The sequence below is a fragment of the Lygodium microphyllum genome, chromosome 15 (genome assembly GCF_053477565.2).
Source record: "Lygodium microphyllum isolate KBCC chromosome 15, Lygodium_microphyllum_v1.1.10, whole genome shotgun sequence".
Taxonomy (NCBI): Eukaryota; Viridiplantae; Streptophyta; class Polypodiopsida; order Schizaeales; family Lygodiaceae; genus Lygodium; species Lygodium microphyllum.
Window position 1 is genome coordinate 59,737,876 of NC_141149.1, and position 18,387 is coordinate 59,756,262.

Here is an 18,387-nt window from a genome sequence, read left to right on the forward strand (position 1 = left end):
GCTATTGGAGCCTTTTCCTAACAATTCTCTTAGGATTATACATTATTTATTGGTATGGAAAGTTTATGAAGAATTTAGAATCTTCAACAAATTTTTATGACTCCACGAGGTCTTTGAATGTGTTGAATTCATCTTGGATGAAATCCATGTTAGAAAAAATGACCTCCTTTAAATCAAATGGAGCATCGAATATTATGTTGACACTATGAAAGCTTGAACTATGACTAGCTTTGTGATGAAGGAAGGAGAATAGCCTCTCTACAGGGGATTTATCTACAATGCATTCCTCTCCAACAAAGATGTCTTCATCAATATCAAGATCTTTTGGCCTTTTAGGACTTTCTCTAGTTTTTCACACTCTTGTCATTAATCTATAACTCCCCTCTAATGTATACATCTTCAAACTCTAGGACATCAAGACTTGTGGTCTTCTCTTCATTACCTCCATTGGCTTTGTAAGTGGAGTAACAAAAACAAAACTTAAAAGATCTTGCAAAAGGGCATCTGAAATTGACCCGGGCCCTATGGTGCACATCAAGCTATTTTGACTTTGTCAAAATGCCTCCATGTTTGCCATAGGGTCTGGAAAAAAAAAGACAACATAATCATGAAAGATTGGTGCAACATTCAAGCTTGGAAAGAATAATAATATTCATTTTGAAGCACCTCATTAATGAAATTAAATATTAGAAGGATAAAGTAAATATGTAAGAGTTGGAAATCACAAGGTGTCATTGCATAATGTAGAGCCTCTAAAACCTTGAGAATAATTGTTTTTATTTTATAATGGATTGCTTAGGTTGGATTCAAGTTGCTTTAATGGCATTCATGTATCACCCTCAGCTAGGGATAGTTGGCTTCAAAGTCAAGTAGAAATGCTAGCGGGGGGAGCTCTATCATAATTTTGGAGTTAAGTAGAATACTTGCATGGAAGCATGATTGTTATTGTTTTCATGTGACTAATATTGAGGCAATAGACTTTGATGATAATTTTGAAGGGATTTAGGCACCAAGGATCAAGGTTAGTTAGAAAAATTTTGATAATCTCATTCTCAAAACCTCATCCAGTATACAAGAAGTTAACCATGATTTACTTACAAGAGACTTGAATATTAGAAGCACATGAATAAATTTAGACTAGTAGGCCCCACAAGAGACAAATCCATGATAAGGACGACCCAAAATGGTCCAATATGGATTTTCCTATGGAAATCATCCAATTTCCAATTCTTTGAACAAAAAGAAATTACAATACCACCTCCTATGAAGTTTGTTGAGAGATACACATACAATATCATTTATCTGTCTCTTTGGCTACAAAATAACCTAGGCTTTGGCTTAGTGCTAGAGGGGGTAGCTCTTTTCTAGTTTTGGACTCAAGTAAAAAGCTGGCATACAAGCATGATTGTTATTTTTTTCATGATTGAAACAATGTGATAATGGCCTTTGATTAATTAGGGGAAATTCAATAACTCTCATTCTCAAAGCCTCATCTATACAAAGAGTTGACCATGATTTACTTGAGAGACTTGAAGACATGGAAGCACATGAATAAAACTAGACGGCTAGACCACAAATGCCAGCTCAATAATATGGACCACCCAATATCGTTTTATATGATTTTTTCTATGGCAATCATCCAATTGGCCCATTTCTAATTATTCAAACAAAACAAAATGTGTAATACCAACTCCACCATAATATCATGAGAGATACATCAACTAGTGTGATCATGCCAAACATGCAAAGCCAAGCCAATATAATATCATTTACCTCTATTTATGGTTGCAAAATAACCTAAGTTAGCCTTAGAGGTAGACAATCTCAAGCATCCAAATCTATGGGAGTTAGGCATGCTTAAGCCAATAAATCTCACATAAGGAAAATTCAAGTTTCAATTGAGATCTCAATCCTTAGACTCACACTCTTACGAGGAGACATATACTCACCAGAGGAAAAACTAGTGTCGAATGAAATCCATGACAAAAAAGAAAATGGATCAAAACATGCTTTGATACATTCAAAATGGAGGATTTGGGAAAAGACTGGAAGAGCACAAGATCATGATGGTTAAATTGAGAATACTAACATGCACCCTATGGTGCACATGGAGCCATTTTGACTCTATTAAAATGGTTCCTTCTACACCGTAGGGTCCAATGCTCTCCATGCTTTTGATGGAAAAATTGACTCCATCATCAATGGATATATCATTTTGGATAAATCCATCCATAAGTCCTCTGGGATCTAGGAATATTGGGAGGTAGAACAAACCATGTAAACATATTGGCCAATTGTGAGTATTGGGATGCATTTTTTGCATTGGGAAGTTCTCATGGACAAGCAACATGCCCCCTCAATTATCAACATCCTAAATATCCAAGCTACCAATTTACATGAGACAGAGGAAGTGTATATGTTAGTGTTGCAAGATTATATAACATGGACTTTTGGCTTTGGCTTAGCGCTAGAGGGGGGGAGCTCTATCCTAGTTTTGGACTCAAGTAGAAGGCTTACATATAAGCATGATTGTTAATATCCTCATGATTCTAACAATGAGGCTTGCAATAAACTTGAAGACTTACTAGCAAATGAATGGAGTTAGACTAGACTCATAGACCATATACACTAGCTCTTCAAAAGCCTCATCTATACAATTTAACATTGATTTACTTACAAGAAACTTGAAGACTAAGTAGCACATGAATGGAGTTGACAAAATCTACAATACCACCTCCAACATAGTATCATGAGAGATATATCAACTAGTGTGACCATGCTAGACATGCAAAGACAAGCCAAGAAAATATCCTTCACCTTTAGTGATGGTTGCAAAATGACCTAATATTGTTCTAGGTGAACAATCTCAAGCATCTAAATCTATGGGATTCAGGTATGCTAACACAAAGGAATCTCACCTAAAGAGGCCATAGATTGGTAGACTAGAAACATTAGCTCTTTAGAAGCCTCATGTTGTGTACAAGGAGTTGACATTAAATTGCAAGTCTTGAAGACTAAGTAGCTCATAAATGGAGTAGACAAAATCTACAATATCACCTCCACCATAGTATCATGAGAGATATTTCAACTAGTGTAACCATGCCATACATGCTTAGACAAGCCAAGAGAATATCCTTTACCTCTAGCTATGGCTACAAAATAACCTAAGTTAGTTTTAGGTGTACAATCTCCATCACCCAAATCTATGGGAGTCACGCATGCTAAAGCTAATGAGTCTCACATAAAGAGAACTCTAGTGTCAAGTAAGATCTCAATCCTTAGACTTATACTCTTATGAGGATACATATTCTCACCTGAAGAAAAAATTGGTTTCAAATGAGATTCATGACCAAATTAACAATAAATCAAAACAAAATTTGATACATCCAAATGAAATATTTGGGAAAAGTATGAAAGAGCACATGATCATGGTGGTTAAATTGGCAATACACACTTGGAAACCCTATGGTGTGTAGGGAGTCATTCTGATAGTATCAAAATGGCTTCCTACATGCCATAGGGTTTGAGTTGCCTCCATACTTTTGATGGAAAAATTGACTCCATCATCAATGGATATGTTAATCATGAATACAATAATAAAGACTTTGAAATGTTTTGAGTATATGCAAGAGGAAGTCCCATCCTAGGTAATGCTCCTTGCTTTCCACCTCTTAAATCAATCCATAAGTCCTCTTGTCCCTAGAGATATTGGAGCATAGAAAAAACCATTGGCCGATTTTGGATACTAGGATGAATTTTTTACATTGGGAAGATCTCATGGACATGCAACATACCCACTCAATTACCAACATCCTAAATATTACTAATTGTTGTAATATTGTAGAACATGAAATTTGGCATTGGCTTAATGCTAGAGGGAAGAGCTCTATCCTTGTTTTGGAATCAAGTATAAGGCTCACAAACAAGCATGCTTGTTATTGTTTTCATTCTTGGAATAATGATGCTTGCAAGAGACTTGAAGATTTAGTACCACATGAATGGGGTTAGACTAGACTGGTAGACCACAAAGACTAGTTCTTCCAAGCCACATTTGTACAAGGAGTTGGCATTGATGTACTTGTAAGAGACTTGAAGACTTAGTAGAGCATGAGTGGAGTTTATAGAATCTGCAATACCACCTCCACCATAGTATCATGAGAGATACATCAACTAGTGTTACCATGCCATACATGGGTGCTAGTACATAGACAAGCCAAGTAAATATCCTAAGATAAACTAGCTTTACAGGCACAATCTCAAGCACCCAAATTGATAGGATTCATGTAATCTAAAGCCAAAGAATTTCACATAAACTATATTAATAGAAATATTGATTGCATCTTAAAATAAAGTTAGCTCAGGAGCTTGGAACACATTAATGGGGTTGATGGAGCAACTCAAGAGCTAGGGCCACTTAGCAAGAACATGTGGCTAATCTTGTCATTAGCCATTTTTCTTTGCAAAATACTTAAAAATATTTAATACCAATCACATGGTATGCAAATTATGAACATAATGAACATATTTTGGAACACCAATCATAAGATATACAAAGCTTGAACCTCACAATGCACAAGGAGACAATCACACTCCCAAAATGGCTCCTTCTGCATCGTGGGATCTAGTGGTTGTGAATACTTCATTAAAATAGAATGGAAGAGAAGTGCCTCTTAATGTTCTTGACCTCTTGAATTTTTCTCTCAAGTTATACTATGCAATCAAAGATATGCATATTTATAGCATGTCAAATTCATCATGATGTCACGAGTCAACAGTTGGCCAGGAAACACGACATGCTTGCCACATGGAAAATTGTTGGTTGGGAATTCCAATCTTATATACATGTGGAAACATCAAAGAAAAACACGTGGAAAATGGCTCTCTATCATTTCCTAGTTGGTGGACATGTGCCACTATGTGACTTAGTCTTGCACATGTGGGACCTATATATAAATTTTGTACAACCCATTTTTTGAATTTCACACTAGTGTGAGAATCTTTTTTTAACTTGTAATGTGTTGTGCAACATTCTCGATTGACCCTTTGATTTCGTGTTGTTATTCAATATTTCATGGCTAACCTCCCTCATTCACACAAAGTTTTGTAGTCATACCCTACAACATGCTACAAGGCAGTAACCCCTTTATGCACATCTTCAGGTCTAGACATTTGAATTTTTGCATATCCTTCTTGATGTGCTACAATCAAGTTTGACACATCAAGCCACATCCATCTATCTAAGATCTCAAATTCCTAGTTGCGAGAGGCATTTCTAATGGATACATATCATTTTTAAAAAGGCCCCCCTTATATGCTTTAGTAATAGACATCCCATTTTTCCCTCTCTCTCACCTCTCCTATCTTAATTTCTCTCATGACATATTGTAGCTGAAGTCTAGCCATGCAATTGTAGTTGGTGTTTTGTATGTGTGTATAGCCACCATTGTGCCAAAATCTGTAGGCATTTGTTGTGTTTTGTAACTGATTTGTTGAAATTTCATGTTGCTCTTCACCCACGCACCTGATCATACCACATGCAAGATATGCAAACTTATTCCTTGAGATTGATCCAAAAGTATGAATTGGGATGAACAAAGATAAGCTGACTATACTTGATATTCTCCAAATCTTCATAGAATTTTGAATATCTTTAATAATATTCTTTAACTTGAAGCCTTGGATGGTTCCATTGTCAAGATTATCCTAATCTATTAGTCCATGGAGATCAATGATGAAGAAAGCTCTTCCAAACTTCAAAATGCCTGTGTGTTTGTTAGAATAACATATATTGAAATTACAAAAAATAAAGTATTTTTAAGGAACTAGAAGGATGTCATGTAATCAGGACACATAAGATTAACAAATTCAACATGCATAACACAAAATGTACTTATCAATGACTCCAATGACTACCATTACATGCTTGTTGAAAGAAATACATCTGCATAAACTAAAACTTAGTCTACAAGATTAAAGAAATCCATACAAACTAAAGTAAAAGGTATTACAAGGTATTAATATTCTTTGAAAGTAAATTTCATTGTCTTACAATGAGATGTGAAGTGTTGCTACATGGAAGATGCAATTGAAGATTCTTTCTAGTATACACATATTGAATTTTTGGATACCATTTTTTATCTAGTATACACACATTGAATTTTTGGATACCATTTTTTATCTTGTATTTTGAACCCTAGAATTTGTTCTTTTCAATGAAAGCTTGCATTTCCTCTTTTCCTTTTATTGATCTTGTGAGGACCTTTACAAAAGGGAAGCATTGTTATCCAATCTTAGAGCTTATAGATTGTCAGATATCACAGATCATTCTCTCTTATATTGTAGCATGTACATGCCTGTATAGAGTTAGATCATTGTCTAAAAGAAGCAATAGAAGAAGAATCCATGGAGGAAGAAGGTAGAGGTATTGACAAGAAATGAGGTTAAAATAGAATAGAAATTTTGTAAAAATGAGTTTGGAGAAGCTCAAATAATTAAATAATGAGAGCTATGAGATGAACATATAAAAAAAGAGTAAGAAATATAAAAACATTTAAATAATCCCTTGATTTGAGATAAAATTAAAAGTACTTTAGTTTTACTATTTTGAGGTGACTTTAAAGTATCCCACTTTTCAAAAAGTTGCATCAAGGAGTTGAAAGCAAGGAAAAGGACAATAAAAAATGGCATTATCAATGATAAGTTCTTTGGTTGGAATTGCTTCATGAGGATAAGTTTGGATGCCCCTTTTCACATTTTTGCTAGTGTTAGAAGAAGTTTTGGCCAAATTAGTAGAGTCAAATATATTGGACCACACATGGCAATGTCCCATTGGCCTATTCACTAATTTTATAGTTAGTAAACACTAATTAAAAGGCCCTTTCCCTCAAAATTGGCCATAGTGAGTGCCAAATTTGAATTTGTAGAGTACCATATTTAGTACTATTTAGCATCAATAAAAGGGTATCATAAACTAATATTTGTACCAAGGGTATCATAATTGCCACTAACAATTTTAAAAGCCCTAAGATCACCACATAGTACCATCTACCAAACCATAACTAACCAAATCCCAATGACTACAATAATTCTTTTAAAAAATAAAGTAAACAAAACATTAAAATTGATTAAAAACTATATATTAAAAAAGAATGGGAAGTTCCAAAAAGTACAAGAAGAAGACTCTGATATTAATAATTTGATATAAATAAGCAATGCATAGTATGGTAGGTAGGAGTAGCTATGAATAGCAAGGTTATCATATAGATTTTTAACCATAGGGATGAATTACAAAGATAAATTACTAAGTGCACATAATATCACATGCCAACTAGGATTAACCATACATTTAGGGATTCAAACCAACATGAATAGCCCTTCATCTAAATAAAGTAATTAGCCACCAATGGGGACAAGTAATCTTGATATCAAACATCAGGTGTTGCCTACAATAGGCTAGTAGGCAAGGATATTTGATCCACTAAAGCCAAGGCTCACCTATATTTAGGAGATAGGATAGACCATCAAGTGGCTCCACTTTCTGGCTCATAGGAATGGATCTCTAAGAAGTTTTCATACTCATTCTTCAAAGATGTATAGCGGGTATCTTCCAAAAGTATTGTATTACTAGCATCAAACTGAGAGTTTTTTGCCCACACTTCCCACAAGTTCTTTAAAAACATAGGCTTTGGCCAATATTTAGCATTAACAAAAAAAAGTCACAAGTCCTTTTTAAAAACACAAGCTTTGGCCAATATTTAGCATCAACAAAAAAAAAGTCACAAAAAATAAGGCTATAGAATACACAATTATTGAGATGGTCTAAGTAACTTTATCTATAGGAACATTTGGGTTTTTCATAGTGAATGGGAAGCATGCAAAATAAAATTTGCATTAGCTTCACCCTCCTACAACAATCCCAAATCACAACATTTACTCCAAGATGGTATTCCAATAGGAAATTTTTGGCATTTGCCCTCACCATGCAAAAACATTTTCTATTGACCCAGATTGGTTTGAACCTCTCCAACAACCAATCCTGTTTATTCGGTATCTTTAAATCCTTCAAGATTACCCAATTGACATAAACAATTATCAATCTACCTTTTGATTTAGGAATATCATTTGAAAGCTTACTTTCTACACAACATTATGCTCATCAATCCACCAAGGTCAAGACAAACATGAGACAAACACACACAAATAGTTGAACTCAGAACACACAAGAAATCCAGTATCATAATAGACTCATAACAAAAGGCTGAGTTGTAAGGCCATTTAGTGCTTTCAAATGCACTACATCTTAAATGCATGCATCTTAAATATATGCATATGGGAGTGTTTTGTTTCTTTTATACAAAAAAATCTCTATTTCAAGATCACCATCTTCACCTAGTTTCTCCTCATTTTCTACAGGTCCTATAATAGGTTCCTCTCCCTCTTACTCCCCTTTCAACTCTCCATAGATAGGAGCTTTAGTGGATTTTTTCTCTCCCTTTGGCTCTCTCTTCTACTCTTCATAAATAGTAGGTTCAATGGGCTCCTCTCCCTCTAGCTCCCCTTTCAGCTCTCCATAGACAATAGCTTTAGTGGATTCCTCCTCTCTCTTTGGCTCTCCTTCTTCTCTTCATAGATAGTAAGTTCAGTAGGTTTGTTCTCTCTCTCCAAGTCCCTCTTTAGCACTTCACAACAATCATCAAGTTCAATTGGCTTCTTTTGTCTCCCTAGTTTTCCCCATCAGCACTTCATTGTTAATAGATTATCCCTTTTGGTCCTTGACTCCCTCCACCCTAAAATCTAGCTCTATATCATGCATATAGTCTTGGCTTTTTGCCAGCTACGTTGACCATTACCTCATTACATGACTTAGGAAATGGGGTTCATTTATGCTTAGCACATTCTCATGCACATCAACAAAGACCACTTGGGAGTTGATAGTACTATGGGGTTTATGCACATTTTCATGAAATCCCATAGAGGAGCTCTTGTCTCTCTTTAAGATATCCTTTTGCAAATCATCTAGCACATCCCAAAATTATTCTATAATGGTGTCACGTATTTTTGCATCACCCAAGTTTTTGTTAGGAACATTAACCCCTGGCACCTCTTTCATGCCCTCATGAAAGTCTCATGAAAGTCATGTCTACCATTCAAGCCCTTGTTTGTAGCATTGTCGTTTGCATAGTCCATATTTGCCTCATAATCTACAACGTTTAACAAGATAACCTATTGAAAATAAGAAAAATAAGAATGAGGCAAATAGTAGAAAAAAGAAGTAGATGGTTACTCTTCTAAAGATGTCCCTTGTAATCCCAACTCTTTTGGGAAAGTTTGATTTATTATTAGAGTGGCAGTGAGACAAAGGGGGTGGCATTATTGTTTGCAGGCCAGCATGAAAGAACCAACCACATTAGGCAAAGTCTAAGCACTTCCCACAAGCAACACAAGACCCCAAAACATGGATTGTGTTGCCTTCATCCACAATGTGGAGTCTGGGAAATAGTGTCAAATTTCTTCCTCTTTTGAGTGTTGCAAATCAACATTTTAATAAAGCCACTTTAGAATTGAGTCTCTTAACACTTAGTCTTGAGCAAATCACATTCCACTTGCAAGCCAAATATGAAAATTCCATGTCAGTAAACAATACCAAGGTAATGTCTACAAGAATATAAACAATACTAAATAGTAAACAACAATAGCTAATATGGAAGCAATCAAGCAATACCAACAAAAAATCACCAAAGTTTAAAATCGGTACTCAAAGAACCCAAACTTGGTACTCAAGGAATATACATGTGATGATCCTAACAAAATGTACCAATTGGTTTAATAAAGTATTTTAGCTATAACAAGACTAGTAAAAAGCAGAAAAAACACATGATAAGTTTATGAGCTTCATATCAAAACATAACGCTACAAATTTTTAACTACCAAATTTCAAAACTTGGTACACAGAGAATATAAGTTGGTACTACAAAGGTACCAAAGCATTTTTAAAAGTATCTAAGATACAAATAGGTAACAAATAGTATCGAAGTTTTCTCTTGAGGGTAGTAGTTCTTCCCTACCAAAACACAACCCTCCAAATTTTCAAGTACCAAATTTCAAAACTTGGTATACAAAGAACCCAATTACAAAAAGTATATTAAAAGGTTACAATAGTTATTTGAAATACAATAAAAACATCAAAAGTACCAAATCATATCTCTCAAGGCTACTAATCTCAGATCAAAGTACAACACTTTCAATTTTCAACTTTCAAAATACAAGTAACAAATTTTAAGATTTGATACACAAAGAACCTAAGTTGGTATCAGAAAGTACCAAAAGATTTTATGAGGTATTGAGAAATAGAAATACCAAACAGTACCAAAAATAACTCTTACACCTCTCTACAAAAACAATAAGTATCAAATAGTATTAAAAGGTTTTAATAATAATTTTAGATATAGTAAAAGTATGAAAAAAAACAAAAAGTGCAAAAAATGTCTTTAGGATATTAAGACCCAAAATTTTAGTATTGAAAAAAATTAAATGTCATCTCTACATAGTAGAGTACCAAATATTATTAAACTTATCAGAGCAACAATAAGTAACAGAAAGTAAATATGAATATCACAAGTTGGTACAAAAAGCACAAAAATATAAACATAAAGTTTCTTCCAAAATGAACGACAAGTACAAAGAGACAATAAAAGTAATGTACCAAAATATATCAACGTGAGCTAAAATGATGTTTCTTAATGTACCAAAATGTTCAAAAATGCTGGCAAGTTAAAAACTATCCTAGGTTGAAATCCAACACTTAAAGAACAATCCATGGCACATGAATATGTATATGTCACATTATTTACAATATGTACAAAGAGAAATTGACAAGGTGCTAAAGGTACCAAAGGCAAAAGTACCTATTGAGCCTCCACTTCTTGGGAAAGAATTTGTATGTTCTCAGTGATTTTGAGTCAATCTAGCATGCACTTCAATGCATTTAGGTCTATCCATACTTCTTTTGCCTCTTTAGCATTAGAAGGAACGTGCCACCACAACTCATGGAGGCATCACTCAAACACAATAATGGTTGTCCTTGATTCTATTCATAATAACATTGGATCCTTCAACCCTCTACAAACTCTCCTTCTTTTCTTAGAGAGTTGCTCTCAACTCATGTAACATGCTCAACTTTTGCATATCGTTTGTTGAAACCATGTCTGTAATAGCCTCCAAATTAGAAATATAATATATTTTACAAGATGTCCACATTTCAACACATTATACACTATTGGCCTTCCACCACTTGTCCAACTTCCTTTCTAGCCCTCCAAACTCGCTTTTGCACACTCTCCCCAAACTTTTTCGATGCAATCTTATCCTAATGGGTCCTTTTTAGTAGCAGTACACCTCTCAAAAGCATAACATCTGGCAAATTTTGCTATGATCTCCCCATATGAAGGGACGCCCTGGTACACCTTGTGAAAAAGTACTCTACAATCCTTTAAAAAAAATCTAACTACATATAGTTTAGATAGATACTTGCATTATTTTGCTACAGTAGCTTGAACACTCAAAGCCACTGATTGCCCAAAAGATCATTACTACTAGACAAGTCTCGAGTGACCTTCCCCTCAAGGCTTGAGCCATACTTCTTGTGTAGTTCTTCTACTACAAATAAAAATTTGTTGAGTACTAGGTACTCATCCATTTTGTTTTTTCCTGTAATACATAAGCATTTAATTAGTTACTACATAGTGCTCACCAAAAATTCATCCTATAAGTCCTACATCTAATCATGTAACTAATGATGTAATTACTTACCCCTCTTCTTTGTTGCTGATTTATTCTCTTGCACGAATGAAGTTTTTTCTATCATCTAATCAAAGAGACCATTTATTTGCTCTAATGATCAACCCATGTCCTCTTTGGGTGTGCCAAACCCCATGCTATTGCATAGCTCCTTCTTGGTGGCCTCCTTCTCTCTGTTGGTGGGTATTTTTGTCTTCTTTGTCTTCAACTATTGGCTCTAAGAGTCACCCTTGGTGCGTATTGCAAGCTAATATCCTCATAGAAACTGGCACTCACAACAATCTTGAGTAATACTCACTCTGGAAGCTTGATAGTTGACATATTCAAGAAGGCTTGGCACAAGAGTTCTCAACACAACCCTAGAAACCATAAGTAGGAAGAAGAGAGCATCAAGCAGACTAGCATTAGCAAGAATATCCCATGTAAGACCTCATATCACATTAAATTTTTTTTTAAAATAAAGTTCACATGCAGTCACCATTACACGTTCAACTGTTGAATGTTAATAAACCATGATAGGCCTTCCTACCATGTTCCCTTATGAAGGTTTTCAATGTTTCTTCAATGGTTAAAAAATAAAGTTTAAACTCCCTCCAACTTTTCCAAAAATAACCAAAGGGGTAAACTAAAAATGGGGACAATTTTTGTACCACCAAACCATGCTTTCACCCAGATATTGTTCACCTTAACCTAGACATAACATAAAAGAATATCAAACAATCTAAACTACCAAATCAAAGGTAGTGAATAATTTAGTCTTATATCAAAGATCCATTATATTATATAGCATTCAAAATCTCTCATTGAGTTGAGCATAAATTCACCTTCTCCAAGATTTGGCATTATCTATTGGAGATAGATAGAGTGGTAGATTGGAAATTCAATTTCCAAAAGACTTCTATATTCTTAACTTTGAAATCGAGTATCTAAGTATAACACAACTTCATTATAGATAACATATGTGATGAATAAAGAAATGCAATTCACATGTCCATAACTAACTTGTTAGACAATTCACATGTTAGTATATAAAATTCAAGTCGATGAACTTTTTCTATAATTAATAGTGGTTTTATACTTCTTGGGCAAGGAAGATCTTCAATCTCATGATCTTAGAGGATAAATGATCTCAAGAATAATTTTTTTCCAAGATAATATACATCCCCAAACATCCACAAGGCGGATACCTCCCCTCCAAATATTAGTGGAGATTAGAGTGGGAAAGAACCATGCTAGTATTTTTCTTATGTGTAGATATGATAGCTTGCAAGCCAAATGGATATCGAAGCTTGATCACTTTGGGACCTTCAACGTTAGCTAATCATACCAAAGAGGAAGACCAATTGTGTATTTGAGGGGGCAAGAGCCTAGATTCACCTGAACACACCATGTGGACTTAGGTATCCAACCAAATCATTGCACCTAGTGAGACTTGAATCTGCTTAAAGCTCATGATTATGAGCCCCAAGTGTTAGGCCATCACATTTGGGACAACTTTCTAGAAGTCTTACAACTTTCGAGAAGTCTTGTTGTCACAAAATCAAAATTAAACACTCTTGTTGTTGTGCTTTTCCGGAACTTTTTTCATATCCTCCATTCATGTATTCCTCATACTTTGCAAAGTGGGCTAGTTCACTCAATTCTTCTAATGCTTCAACTATAGGATGAAGCCTTTGTGCAACGTCTAGCAACGATGTTGCAAACTTTCCCAAAGATAGAACATGTGTGCCAAGTCGTTCTGAATCCCCCTCTAAATCTTCATAATGTCTAGAATCAAGGAAACCATTGTTGTTGGTAGATAAATCCAGACCTAGTTTGTCAATGGTAAGGTTTGTCCGTGGGTGTGCGTTGAGAGTCTCTTGAGCTTGATCTTGCACAAAACGGAGTAAACTGTGTTGCAAGCGATTGGTTGCCCGGTACACATTGTTGAGAACACTCTTGGAGTCTTCAAATCTTTCCATGTTTCTCAGATGCTGACCTAATTTCCTTAAAAGAGAAGCTGCCTCCTGACTAACTCCCAGAAGTTCATCCTCGAGGAGCTTCCTCACATGCAAGGGCGCTTGGGTTGTCGACTGTAAGCAACCATGGAGGGCGACGATGGAGTAAGTACAGTGTCGGAGAGCTGCTCCGACCTTGCCATAGCTCTTCCACGGATACCCGAACATGCGGAATCTGCCATGCGGAGGCTCCCAGGCAGCAGAAGCAGCGAGAGCCTCCTCCTTGGAGACAGAGTCCGAGGCAATGATACGATAACCCTGATGGATGGGATCATCATCATGACCATCATCTGCGGATAAATAACATAGCCCTGTGAAGACTTGGTGAGGGGAGACGGCGGCTGTGCCATGGAGGTACTCGCGGGTGCAGGCCTGCAGGAAGTCTGCGGCGGTGTCGAAGTTGCCTGCGACGAGGCTATGGACCTCGTCCCCGGCCCAGGAAGGGAGCACGCAGACGTTGATCAGAAACCCTATTGTTGCCCCGAGGAGGCTGACGAAGAGCCGGTCGAGGGCCGTCCGGACATGGTCGCCCTGCTGGTACTCGGCCACCATGACGAGGCTGAAGGTGATGAGGAAGGTCCGGAGGCCGAGCTCGAAGGGTCGCATGGTGGGCAGCAGGCGGGCGAAACTGACGGCCCCGCCCGTGAAGAAGACGCTCAGGCCGATGAGGGCCGGATGCGCCAGCTGGCTATGGCGGTCTCCTACCCTAGCCAGCTGCCCCACCGCCAGCGCCGACAGGCCTGCCAGGAGCGTCCCGGCCCCCTGATTGAAGCCCCGGCTGAGTGTCGCCCCTATCGTCCGCTCGAACACCACCACCACCGCCATGATCGCCCAGATCGCATGGCTGCCCACCAGCACGTACAGGTCCTGCACCAGTATCAGCAGGAAAGCCAGCAGCAGCGCCACCGCCATCTTCACGCCATATATCACCTTGCGTCGCTCCTTTTTCACGGCCGTCGCGGCCACCTTCCATAGCTTTGATAGTCGACTGAGAGGAGGCCATATGATTATAATCACGAGCTTTTCTGACGCGGTTCTGATCGGACGGATCAATGGGACCAAGCACCTGCAGAAGCTGCCGGTCGTCGCAATGGCGTTGGCTGCTGCTGCCGGAAGGGAATGAGAAGCAGAAGTAGAATAATGTTCCAGGAGGGGAACGTCGTCCATCGTCGAAGGCTGAAAGAAGCCCGCTGTCTAATAAGAGCGAGAAGGCTTCCGAAGAAAAAGAGGCGAGTCGAGCTTTCCGCGCTTTCCGTCTTTTAGCATTTTCGTTCTCCAAAATACCGACCCCTTTCAGGGATTGCCTTGGAAATCAGGAAATTTATTAAACCTAGGGATATTTTCCTCGCAGCCTTCGGGCTTCAGGTCTCATGCATGTAACATAACCTGATATGTATTTAAAATCTAAGGATATTGAAAATTTCCATAATGGCCTTGGCCATTTAAAGTTCAGGTTTCAATTTTCAACCATATAACAAAACCCAATATCTTATCTTATCTTACTACTATATTATTTTAGCTATAGGTTCGGAAAGCCCCGAACCTCCAGAGGGCTTCCCGAACCTACCTCATTTTCTAAACCTCCTTTTTTAAATCAAAACCCCTTCCTCTTCTCTTTTTCTCACGTGCAATCTCTCATTTTCTCTTCCCTTTTCCTTTTTTCATTAAAGCCTTCCCTCTCCCTTCACCTCTCTTTTTTAAATTAAAACCCATTCCCCTCTCTCACTTATAATCTCTCTCTTTCTTTTCCCCATCTCTTTTTTTATTAAATTCTTCGCGTCTCCCCTCTCTCTCTCTCATGTGTAGGGCTAGGTTCTCTCTCTCTCACTCTCTCTCTCTTTCTCTCTCCTTTAATTAAATCAAACTTCTTTTTAAATCAAAAGTTTTTATCTCTCTCTCTCAATTAGATTAAACTTTTTAATTTAAACTTTTCTTTAATTAAACATTTTAAAAACTTTTTTAAATTTAAAGTTTTTCGAACATAGTTTTTCATACATTTTGAGAAGGAGAGAGAGAGAGAGAGAGAGAGAGAGAAGAAGAAGAAGAAGAATGATAAAAAGAAGGGAGAGAAAGAGGAAAGAGAATAGTCTTTTTTAATTAAACATTTTTCTTCTACTTCTCCCCCCTCTCTCTCATACGTAAGGCCTAGGTTTTCTCTCTGTCTCTGTCTCTCTCTCTCTCTCTCTCTCTCTTTCTCTTTGTTAGATTAAACTTTTTAATGTAAACATTTCTGTACCTATAGTATGTGTTTAAATCTTATTACTATATTATTTTAGCTATAGGTTCGGAAAGCCCTGAATGTCCAGAGGGCTTCCCGAACCTACCTCATTTACTAAACCTCCTTTTTTAAATCAAAACCCCTTCCTCTCCTCTTTTTCTCACGATCAATATCTCATTTTCTATTCCCCTTCCCTTTTTTCATTAAAGCTTTCTCTCTTCCTTCACCTCTCTTTTTTAAATTAAAACCCATTCCCCTCTCTCTCACTTATAATCTCTCTCTTTCTTTTCCCCATCTCTTTTTTTATTAAATTCTTCCCCTCTCCCCCCTCTCTCTCTCATGTGTAGGGCTAGGTTCTCTCTCTCTCTCTCTCTCTCTCTCTCTCTCTCTCTCTCTCTCTCTCTCATTTAATTAAATCAAACTTCTTTTTAAATCAAAAGTTTCTCTCTCTCTCTCTCAATTAGATTAACCTTTTTAATTTAATCTTTTCTTTAATTAAATATTTTAAAAACTTTTTTTAATTTCAAGTTTTTCAAACATAGTTTTTCATACATTTTGAGAGAGAGAGAGAGAGAGAGAAGAAGAAGAAGAATAATAATAATAATAAGAAGAAGGATCAAAATAAGGGGGAGAAAGAGGAAAGAGAATAGTCTTTTTTAATTAAACATTTTTCTTCTATCTCTCCTCCCTCTCTCTCTCTCTCTCTCTCTCTCTCTCTCTCTCTCTCTCTCTCTTTGTTAGATTAAACTTTTTAATGTAAACATTTCTGTACCTATAGTATGTGTTTAAATCTTACTATTGTATTATTTTAGCTATAGGTTCGGAAAGCCCCGAACCTCCAGAGGGCTTCCCCAACCTACCTCATTTTTTAAACCTCCTTTTTTTAATCAAAACCCCTTCCTCTCCTCTTTTTCTCACGTGCAATATCTCATTTTCTCTTCCCCTTCCCTTTTTTCATTAAAGCCTTCTCTCTCCCTTCACCTCTCTTTTTTAAATTAAAACCCATTCCCCTCTCTCTCACTTATAATCTCTCTCTTTCTTTTCCCCATCTCTTTTTTTATTAAATTCTTCCCCTCTCCCCCCTCTCTCTCTCATGTGTAGGGCTAGGTTTTCTCTCTCTCTCTCTCTCTCTCTCTCTCTCTCCTTTAATTAAATCAAACTTCTTTTTAAATCAAAAGTTTTTCTCTCTCTCTCTCTCTCAATTAGATTGACATTTTTAATTTAATATTTTCTTTAATTAAATATTTTAAAAACTTTTTTAATTTCAAGTTTTTCAAACATAGTTTTTCATACATTTTGAGAGAGAGAGAGAGAGAGAGAGAGAGAGAGAAGAAGAAGAAGAAGAATAATAATAATAATAATAAGGATCAAAATAAGGGGGAGAAAGAGGAAAGAGAATAGTCTTTTTAAATTAAACATTTTTCTTCTATCTCTCCCCCCCCCTCTCTCTCTCTCTCTCTCTCTTTGTTAGATTAAACTTTTTAATGTAAACATTTCTGTACCTATAGTATGTGTTTAAATCTTACTATTGTATTATTTTAGCTATAGGTTCGGAAAGCCCCGAACCTCTAGAGGGCTTCCCGAATCTACCTCATTTTTTAAACCTCCTTTTTTAAATCAAAACCCCTTCCTCTTCTCTTTTTCTCACGTGCAATATCTCATTTTCTCTTCCCCTTCCCTTTTTTCATTAAAGCCTTCTCTCTCCCTTCACCTCTCTTTTTTAAATTAAAACCCATTCCCCTCTCTCACACTTATAATCTCTCTCTTTCTTTTCCCCATCTCTTTTTTTATTAAATTCTTCCCCTCTCCCCCCTCTCTCTCTCATGTGTAGGGCTAGGTTCTCTCTCTCTCTCTCTCTCTCCTTTAATTAAATCAAACTTCTTTTTAAATCAAAAGTTTCTCTCTCTCTCTCTCAATTAGATTAACCTTTTTAATTTAATCTTTTCTTTAATTAAATATTTTAAAAACTTTTTTTAATTTCAAGTTTTTCAAACATAGTTTTTCATACATTTTGAGAGAGAGAGAGAGAGAGAGAGAGAAGAAGAATAAGAATAAGAATAAGAAGAAGAAGGATCAAAATAAGGGGGATAAAGAGGAAAGAGAATAGTCTTTTTAAATTAAACATTTTTCTTCTATCTCTGCCCCCTCTCTCTCTCTCTCTCTCTCTTTCTCTCTCTTTTATCTCTCTCTCTCTCTCTTTGTTAGATTAAATTTTTTAATGTAAACATTTCTGTACCTATAGTATGTGTTTAAATCTTACTATTGTATTATTTTAGCTATAGGTTCGGAAAGCCCCAAACCTCCAGAGGGCTTCCCGAACCTACCTCATTTTCTAAACCTCCTTTTTTAAATCAAAACCCCTTCCTCTCCTCTTTT

General features: G+C 36.4%; 1 protein-coding gene across 1 annotated transcript; it reads right to left on the reverse strand.

The window, feature by feature from the left end:
* Positions 1-13,328: 13,328 nt before the first annotated feature.
* Positions 13,329-14,960, reverse strand: LOC148024591 (putative aluminum-activated malate transporter 3). The gene has a single exon (XM_087693595.1). It carries the CDS (start codon positions 14,958-14,960, stop codon positions 13,329-13,331), a length of 1,632 nt encoding a protein of 543 aa, XP_087549721.1.
* Between the last annotated feature and the right edge of the window lie 3,427 nt (positions 14,961-18,387).